The following is a 9691-nucleotide window of genomic DNA, read 5'->3' as shown; positions in this document are numbered from 1 at the left end:
GTGGAGCGTTGTGCAACTAACGAGATGAAAGCAGATTGGAGCTTTTCAAGCAACACTTAACTGTGAAGCCTCATTTCTTTATTCTAACATAAATACTGTTAGAATTCCTTTTACATTTATCCTGGCCCCTTTCCTTTTGTGCTTCTCGACCCTTCGCACCACCACCTGTTCATTTTACCAAATGTTTTGCTTTCACTTTCAATTCACCTTGTGAAATAATAAAAGGCAGTTAAATTTAACAATCTCTGAGTATAAGGAAGGAAGCTCTTTTATTGCACAGTAGCATATTCCCCTGGCTTTTTTAGATTTAAAGAATTAGATGAAGTAGTTTCAAAGGTATGGGTTAATGAAGCCCTTGGGATTTGAATTGTCTGTATTCACATAGTCCCTTCATTCTTTTACCATTCCACCCTGTTATTAATGACCACATGGTATCTGCAATACTTAGTTATTTCAGGTTTTTCATTATTTTCAAATTTTACTATTGACCATATCTTCTTTATTTTTCTGCTAGTTTTCATTGAACAAGGAATAAGGAAATGTTACACTTGTCTTTTTCTTAGACTGTAAGCAGTGCTGACCTTGGGATTACACACATCCAAGTTTAAAGCCAATGCTTTTTTACAACACAGAGTTTCTGTCTTGTTGTCCTTCCCCTTTGAAACACAACAATGTTCTCTGTGATATAGATGGGATAATGAAATCCAAAGTCATAAATGGTAAAGATTGATATTTATTTCTCATCACAAATAAAAAGAACCATGCTTACTCATCACAGAAAGAAAAAAAGAGAAGCGTTCAGTCCTTGTTTCTTTACCGACGTTGCTGTTGGAGTGTTTTTTTGAGAATGTGAATAATAGCACTCAATGAAGATTGAAATTCTTTTTAAAAAATCCAAGCCTTTGCCCGTAAAACAAAGCCCCCAACGCACAACTCCCACAGTCTTTACCCACCTCCACCTATCTCATTTGCCCCTCCCAGTACAATGATCACAGCATTATTTGAGTGGGTCCCACTGAAGCTCTCAGTCCCCAGAAGTCTTAATAACCTGGAACAGTGTGACATTGTAGAGCACCTGGTGTCCGTTGTTCCATGTGTACAGGACCCTCTCCCTGGGATTGTAGTCCATCATGGAGATGTGAGAGTATTGATTGTGGAAAGGGATGTCTGTGTACTCATAGCTCGATGTGTTAGTGTAGTAGGCAAAGTAGATTTTGGCACCAGCCAGGTGGGAGTTGGTGACGTAAAGTGTGCCACAGATCATGAATGACTCTCCAGCACTCCGCTTGGGAAATCCTGTGTCCCAAGTCTGCAACACCTCCAGATTCTGAGGCTCCAGGCGGCTGATGACTATATTCCCAGCATTAGGGATGGTGGTGTAAACGGCCCACAGGCCATTCTCATCTGCCATGAGGTCGATGTCTGAGGATCCGCCCCAAGAGTAGGGAAAGGTGTTATTATAGCCGGCCCCATTCAGGTTGCGCTGCACCAGCACACTTCGAGAACGGAAGTGGTACTTAATGATGATGTTGCTCTGGTACTTGTTGTAGTACAGGGAGCCGTTGTAGACCACATGGCCAGTGCCTGCCCAGGGGTGAGGCAGCAAGTGCTGCACAAAGTTCTGGCCCTTCATGAAATCATTCATTGTGCGATATTCCAGGACACGGCGTCCCTTGAAGTAACCATCCATGGACCAAACCTGTTAAGAGAAGAAAAATTAATTCCAATTGGGAAGACCAGACTAATTAAGAAAATGAGATATTTAAATAAAGACAAAATGAGAAGATGTAGAGGTTAGAGGAGAACATTTCTTCCCTACACCTGACTCGCCTCTCTGCAAGAGCACTTAAAGCCATGTTTTATTACAGCCTGTGGCTATGCCCTGAGCAAAGAAAGGGTATTGTGTATACGTGTAGAACCTCAAAGTGTTGAGGGTGAATGTATGCCTTCCTGCATTTATGCATACTTGACTCTGTGTGTGCGGCACAATCGATCTCTCCGTCATGTGGGAATGAAGACGTTGCCTGCTCCTTGCAGTCAGCCACTGCTTGTGCTCTCTGCCCTTTCCAGTCCACATTTACAGAAAATCAATCCATTTAGCAGCTCTATCTTTTTCCTCAAGCACTCTCAGCGGATCTCTCCACCATCATGGCCCCTCTCTGGCTGCATCCCCCATCTCATTCCCTCACTGCTCCCATCGAAGCACAGTTCAGCTTTTAATTGATTCAATTAAACTGCCGTTGGCTTAGGTATTTATTTTTTCCTTAACATGTCAAGAAGAGCTTTGCTAAGTTGTAGCTCTCAGTTCACTGGTCCACCACCGGCCATTTTTCACCGCCATCTCTCTGTCTTCTGGCTCTCGCCTTCGTCCATGGTGTAAGCTAAGCACTTTACTTCAATAACAAGCCCATTGGGGGTAGAGGAAGGGTAAGGGAGGAGTTTGGGGGGTGGTGAGGTGCAGCAACTGAATTATGGAGAAGGGAAGATTATGAAGCATTAGGCATTGTTTCTCATATGCTAGCTAAATGACTCCCTGGAGGGAAGCAAGGAACATGAGCTGAGCCAGGCCAAATCCTCTTTTTTTCTGTTAGGCCTCTCAGTGACAATGATGTTTCCCAAATATGACTATCATCATTGGTGGGGATTTTGATATATTGCTTATGATTGGTATAAAGGGTCTCATGTTATATCAGCTATAGTCAGGTGATCAAGGACAAAGATCAGAGCGTTCAATCACATTAATTGACCTTTTCTGGTAGCAATATCTATTAAGCCTGTTATGATACAGCGTGCGGATGAAAAAGGCCGACGTCTTCTTTCCTTTATAGCTTCATCAGCTTCCATTCTTCCCTACGGATGGATAAGAAACCACGTTTCCACTTATCCATCTCTACCACTTCTTCAAGCAACCAGGCGGCACAGCTCCTTTTCATTTTTTTTCCTCCAATGTCTTTCTCCCCCTTTCTCACCGTGTATCTGCCAATATGAAACCACGCACCATTTCTAATCAGCTGAAGCCATTACTATGTCATCTGGGTCCAGAACATCTCAACACACTCCTAGTAATTACCCTGGTGATTTAGAAAACTTTAGCACAAACAACTCATTCATTTCTCCACTGATGATGAAGTGATTAATCAGCTGGAGTCGCAGTGACAGAAGAAGACGAGGAGAGGGATGCTATCAATCAATGACGCTTTGTGTCCATGTCGCTCTCTCTCCATCTCTCGCTCTCTTTCCTCCTTAAGAGTGCACGGGACGTCCTTCTCAGGGAAAACAATCAATTAGTCACTAAAGTATCATGACAGCACTACTGTTAGGGATATTTTTTACATTTAGCACCTAACTGAGTTTGGACTTGGTCTTGACAGGGATTTAGGTTCTTCTTTATCCTCTAAGTTAGTTGAATTAAAAACATAGGTAGTAGAACCAGAGGGGACTTACTCTGTTGTCTGAGCTGGGGATCATGGTATCTGTCATCCAGGAGCCAAACCTGGACCCTGATGCACGCACTGTGATTGGATTACTAACACCAGTTAGTTTCCCACAACCTGTAGGTCGAAGAAGAGGAAGAGGTTAGAGCAGTCAGGGCCCAGGTATAGCATCATTCTGTGAGAAACAGTGCAGAGGGTATCATTCTGAGCAGCATGCTAAAAGGCATTCACATTGTTCTTTGAATTACAATTTACAGTAACAAAACACATTTTAAAAATACTGGGATGTTTGAAATGTTCATTTTAAGTACTTTAAATGATTTCCAAATGGTTTATATATTCCCCTTTTTGAAGACAAGCATGTTGAATGATCAATTTATCAACTTCCTTAAATTAACATCTGTTTAAATTCCTTATGAATGTTTGATGCTGAAACACAAAGTTTGTTTTTAAAGATTACACAACCCAAATTTTATGTCTTTACAGAGAGCCGAAAAGTGCTCCTTTCTGCAGTTTTTAGGGTTCTCTTCTTCCATTTTTTAGCATACTGAAGATTGAACAAGGTTTATTGGGTGGCAGTAGCTCAGTCTGTAGGGACTTGGGTTGGGAACCGGAGGGCTGCTTGCTCAGGTCCCGATACTGACCAAACTATTTACTGCTTACTGGAGAGGTATAAGTTAACTTCCTGAGCACTGCTGAGGTCAGACACTCTGACATCTCTTCATATATGCATGTCTATAGATCCTGTTTGTGCATGTTTGTATTTCCTTCCTATTTGTGCGATATCTCTTAATAACAGAGTGTAAACCCATATTTCCCCTCTGGAATTTTAAGGGGTCATATTATGTTTTTTCTGGTTTTATATGCTCTTCAGTGTGTTTTCCAAGTGTCCTGTGCATGTTTAGGCACATCTATGCGCAAAAATTCAAAGTCTGCGTAAACGCAGCTTCTCCTACGTCCTCCTGTTAGCTGTAGCATTAGCTGCATGTAACGCTCGGTTCTAGCCCCCCTCGATAAATTTTTTGCCAGTCCGACATCATTGTCAGTGTGAGATCACTGATCTAAGCCCATTGGCTCATTGTGGCAAGCCCAGCAGCTCATGTTGCAGGCTCATTAACTTCTGTAGCACGCCCACGATATGCCGTAGCCTGCGGTAGCACAGTAGTGCTAATGTTTATGCTCCCCTCGGAGCCAAAGTGGCTGCATTCCCAATATGGTAAAAGGAGCGAGACATTTCAGAGAATCGTGCTGAGCAACTGACCAATCACGGCAGAGCCGACAGGCCGACCAGTCGGATCAGACTTGGCACACGTGGGGACTCTGAACGTGGTCACTTCAGAGCCTTAGAGAGAGAGTCAGAAGCGAGCGGGTGCATGGAGCGGCAGTTCATGAAAACAGACACTTTTTTATAACTTTAGTTATTGTGAACATACTTTAGTAGGTACATAGATTAAATATATGAACCCTAAAAAGGGCATAATATGGGCTCTTTAAATAAAGTATTAGTTAAGAAAAAAACATAGATTGATTCTCCAAACACATTAAAGAAAAATCTTTGCTTCTTTGTTTATTCTCTATTCTTAGATTTCCACTAAAGCAGGCCTCCTATTGAATATTTTTGTCTGTTTTTGTCAAGCTTTTACAAATTCATAATGTCTACCTGGCCATAAATATGTAATTGATCAATGAGTGTTTGTAATTACTTTTTCTCTGCATGAAGTAACTTGCATTATGTAACTTTAAAGTCATATAAACACAATAACAAAGCATTAATGAGCTAAAGGCATAGAAACAACGACGGTCCTTTTCCATTAATTCATCAGTTGATATGAATGAGATTTTGTCAAATCATCACTAAAGCTAACTCATTGCACGAGAACAATCAATTATTCATTCATGTTTTTAAGCTGTTTCTTTTAATTAATGCAACATTTTGAGCTAAGCAGAGTGCAAGTGTTGACATTTAACAACATACTTTTGACTATCGATTTCTCTCTACACTGCTGTTGTCTTACCGATTCCTTTCTCTACAATCATATTGGTTAATGGATTTCCAATTAAACATTTAAAGACCACCCACCCCCTCATTTGCATATATTTTATACCTAGTTTCTGCATGCAGGAGTGGAGTCTGGTCTCCAGAAGCAGGACTCTCTGGCGTAGCTCCTCATAGTCGTAGGCCCCCATCTCTTCTTGGATGGCCATCAGCACCAAGGACAGATTCCTCACCTCCTCCCGAAGACGAAGGATCATCTTAGCATCTGCCTTATATTGTTCCAGCACTGGCAGCAGGGGGAGCAGCTGAGTCACCTTATCTTTTAACTCCTAAAAAAAAGTAATTGCAGAGGAAGACATGGAATAGCAAAGGAGGTGGGTAGGATTAAACCCTGGGAGAATATATCAGGTACCAGTCAGTACAGGGGTTGTGTGCAGAGGAGCTAGCACTTCAATCTTTAGTTGTAGCCTCTGGTTAGCCGACAATCTCTCAATCAAGAACCCATAGTGGAGCTTGGTATTGACATCTTAGTGCACAGAATTATCATGACATTAAATGCACTGTGCAGAATCATTCTTTACTGAGTCTTTTTAAATTGTTATCAGCAGTGAAACTGGGTTTCTCTTTGGCTTTATTTTAAATAATTATACTCTTCATTTCCATCTCAAGATACATATTCAACAATAAAAAACAAATCTCAGTTCCAATCTTCTTTATTGAGCAAGCTGCTGTGCACTTGTTTCAGTTGTGTAGGCTTGTTTGCATGAACTGTAAAGAGCCATGTATTTCAATAAACACTCCTCTGTATGAATTGGAAATGCACATTCTTTGAAGTTTGATCAAATACAGGTCTGCTTCTCGACTAAGCTGGTTTGAGTTGTTTTATTTAAACCACAGCAAGGAGCATACTGCTGGGTGTAAACTTGGTCTGTGATAGATTTTTTGTTTACAAGTGGAAAAGAACAATGTGTCCTTAGATTGGAGTGCAGGGAGCAGCAGGAGAGCCAGGCTGCCTGCTCGGAAGGTAGAAAAGAGAAAAAAGGTGTATCAATAAAGTGTAGCCGCCACAGGAGGGGCTGTTTCCTTCTTGTTAAGGTTTATCGTAAATCTGGTGATGGAGCAGCTCTCAGCCCTGTGGCGCCACATCATAAATCTCATTTTCCCCTTTTCAAGCTGCGAAAATTCGCTCTCGTTAATCTCCCACGCTTTGCCATTGGCAACTTTGAGCTGCAAGCATTCATCAGCCAACCTGCTCTGGTCAATCCTGCTTCTCTAAAGTGCCTTTTTTTCTCTTTATTGGATTGCAAATATGTATTTACACAAATCTTGGAATAAATGCTTACTATTCTGCAGAATTTAGTGATCTGCGGTTCTTCTGATGAATAAGCTAAATTTGAAAAACATTGTCATTACTTCATTTGGAGTTTCTTTCATAAAATGCACTGAAAGTAAAACACAGCTATTCACACTTGTCCCCTTGCTGAGGCAGTTTCCTAGTGGTTAAGCGCATTTATCAAGGTGTCTTTTTAATCAAACTAATTTATGGCCCATCTAATATCAGTAAGAGTGTGAGGAATGTGGAGAAAGCCTGGGCCAGACAGCTCACTGACAGGAAGACAAAAAGGCCTACTGATAATGGCAGCTGAGCTTCAGCTTGTAGAGATAAGGAAGAGATAAATGTGAATATATGTGCCTGCTATCTAAGAGCAGTCACCAGAATGTTAAGTGTAACTTTAAATGAGGAGAGTGAGGGAAGGGTGTAAAAAGAGGACGACAGAAAAATTAACAGTCCATTTGTAGGACCAGGACTTTAAATGATTCAGGTGCATGTGAGTAAGCAAAAATGTTTTGGCGCATGACAAAGAGATAGTTTTGGAATTGTGTTAGCGCCTCGGCTGACGCAGTCTTTCACAAGTCACACAAAATGTTACTGTCTGTGAAGTGCAAAAGAGGTTGTGATGCACTCAGTGTGCTCACAGAGAGCAGGGCCACATCTAATGGTGTCTGAATTCACTCCCCAATCATAAACACACTCACCAGCGCACAAGTGGTGACAGACAGCCAATTACCTGAAAGCCCTTTGGATTGAGACTGCGGGGATTTTCCGAGGCCACCTTCAGCTTTCCATCCACCACTTTCATTAGGCTCTCTGTGTTCCTCACATACTGTAGATCTCTGTACGTCCTCAGGTCCAGCACCTCCATAGACTGGCTAATGTTCTGAACCTAATACACACACATAGAATCACACATACAGAGACACACACACACACACACACACACACACACACACACACACACACACACACACACACACACACACACACAAATTATTGCATAATTGTGTGTTCATCCTAAAGAAATAGACTTTTACATTTCAGCTTGCAAATCAAACTAAACTTGCTTGTGTTGTAGACTAATGAGCACAGTTTAAGCCCTGTCATGTCAACACTGAAGTTTTATTCTTTAAATCCAGTCGGAAGAGAAGTATAAGTGTGACAATAAAAACAAACAACAGAATATGTTCTACTAAGGCAATGCCCTTTTAAAACTTGACGGCTTAAAGACAATCGAAACCTTTTTGTTCAGTGTAGAGCAAAGCATAAAAACATGACATTATATTAAAAATAACGTAAAACTTCAAATTAAAACCCATCTTAAATTAAGGCCCAGGCCCTTATACTCGCCTGCTGTTGTTACTGATTAGACAGTTCTCAATTAAAGGCTCCTATGCATTCAGTGATAAAATAATTTGCTGACCAAAGGTAGGGAGAAAAAGCAGAAAGACAGAGAGAATACAGATGCATATTAGCTCATAGCTAACTGGTACAGCTAATTGGCTGTACACTGTTACTGTCAAAATAAATAAATGAAATAAACCTTCAAATCTGTCCAGAAAAGACAGAATAGTGCTTTTGTTTGACTGTTGTGAGAAAGAAAATTAAAGATCAGCAGGCGATAGGTGTTGAAATTATGAAAACAAATGTTTTTTCCATCGGTCATCTGAAATTTGAACACTATAATATCTGCTTTGAACAACAAAGTACTTTCTTGTATGTTTACACTGCTCCATAGGTCAGCGCAGCACTCTTTAGTGATTATATTAACAGGGGGTCTCTCTCTCTTTCTCTATCTCTCCCCCCCCCCCACAGTGCAGCTGGTTGGAAATGATGGGCTGTTTTACAATTAGGGATTTTTTATTTAATCTATTCATCAATTTCCTATTTCAGTACATGGTTAAATCCTTCAAATTTTGTTTAAAAAATAAAGGCCTGTCTAGTATTGAGGCCTGTACCAAATGAAGGGAGGGTCATTTCATGGATTAAGGTAAATAAAAAGCCCAAGCTATTAATGGAAGTTTTTATGATAAACACAAACAGACAAGCGAAAGCAGAAAAATAAGAAGCAAGAACAAAAGAGAAGAGGAGGTGATGAGCTTCAAAGGGCAGCTCCGAATTGCTCAGGATGTTACATAAAAAAACATAATATCTAAAAATTATGTGATAAAAGTCAACAGGAGTCAGGTGATGATATAAATATCCTATAAACAGAAGGGTGGTAGGCGAAATGAAACTGCACACTAGTAACTGAAACATTTAAACAATAAAGCAAGCGGCACATATTCCCATGGAGTAGCAAACATGTTGTCAAGTAGGTGTTTATTGAATCTCAGTTCTCCGAGGACTCGGGTCTGCACTATGTTTAATTTCACTAGGTACTCTGCTTGCTCACTCTTTGACAGCCCACTCTCTAGCTGCATAACCAGCCTACTCTTTCGTATGCCCCCTCATCTCCCTCACATTGCCCTGAACTGGCCAGAACTGATCTGAACATTGACAAATGTTGCACAGCTGCTGGGGCATACAGGAGCCTCACGTGTACATATGTCCAACAACCCACACAAATACAAGCCCCGCCCACACAGACATGCGCCTCTTAAACTCCACATGGATATTTATTGAAATGTCTCCTAACAAAACAAAAACAGTCTGAACTCTCATAGGTCACGCTTTGGCATCAAGTCTGTTTTGTACCAAATGCCTTGCTTGCCTACTCTTTGACAGCCCACTCAATTCACTCTGTGTCCAAACCTACTGTTTGCTACACCCAACGTCTTCTCCCACACGCTTCATGAACTGGCCAGGGATTTTCTGGTCAGACAATGTTTTCTTCACCAATTAAAACCTATTTGACAGTAGTGCAGATGGGATAGTTGAAAGAAGGTGTTTTCGTGAACTCATCCAGCTGCCTGAAGTCGAAAC

General features: G+C 41.0%; 1 protein-coding gene across 2 annotated transcripts in view; it reads right to left on the bottom strand.

Annotated features, from left to right (window-relative positions):
• Positions 1–713: 713 nt before the first annotated feature.
• Positions 714–9691, bottom strand: part of olfm2a (olfactomedin 2a) — a 50440-nt gene continuing 41462 nt past the window's right edge. For both annotated transcript variants that reach the window (XM_020640902.2, XM_020640901.2), the window contains exons 3-6: positions 7500–7655; positions 5540–5759; positions 3445–3551; positions 714–1699 (exon numbers count right to left, since the gene is read on the bottom strand). In XM_020640902.2, coding sequence (XP_020496558.1) covers positions 1025–1699; positions 3445–3551; positions 5540–5759; positions 7500–7655 — 1158 coding nt within the window. In that variant the 3' untranslated portion in view covers positions 714–1024. The remainder of the gene's footprint in view (positions 1700–3444; positions 3552–5539; positions 5760–7499; positions 7656–9691) is intronic.

Source organism: Labrus bergylta, chromosome 16, assembly GCF_963930695.1.
Source record: "Labrus bergylta chromosome 16, fLabBer1.1, whole genome shotgun sequence".
NCBI lineage: Eukaryota > Metazoa > Chordata > Actinopteri > Labriformes > Labridae > Labrus > Labrus bergylta.
The sequence above is the reverse complement of the archived record's forward strand: the minus strand, read 5'-3'. Positions and strand labels throughout refer to the sequence as shown.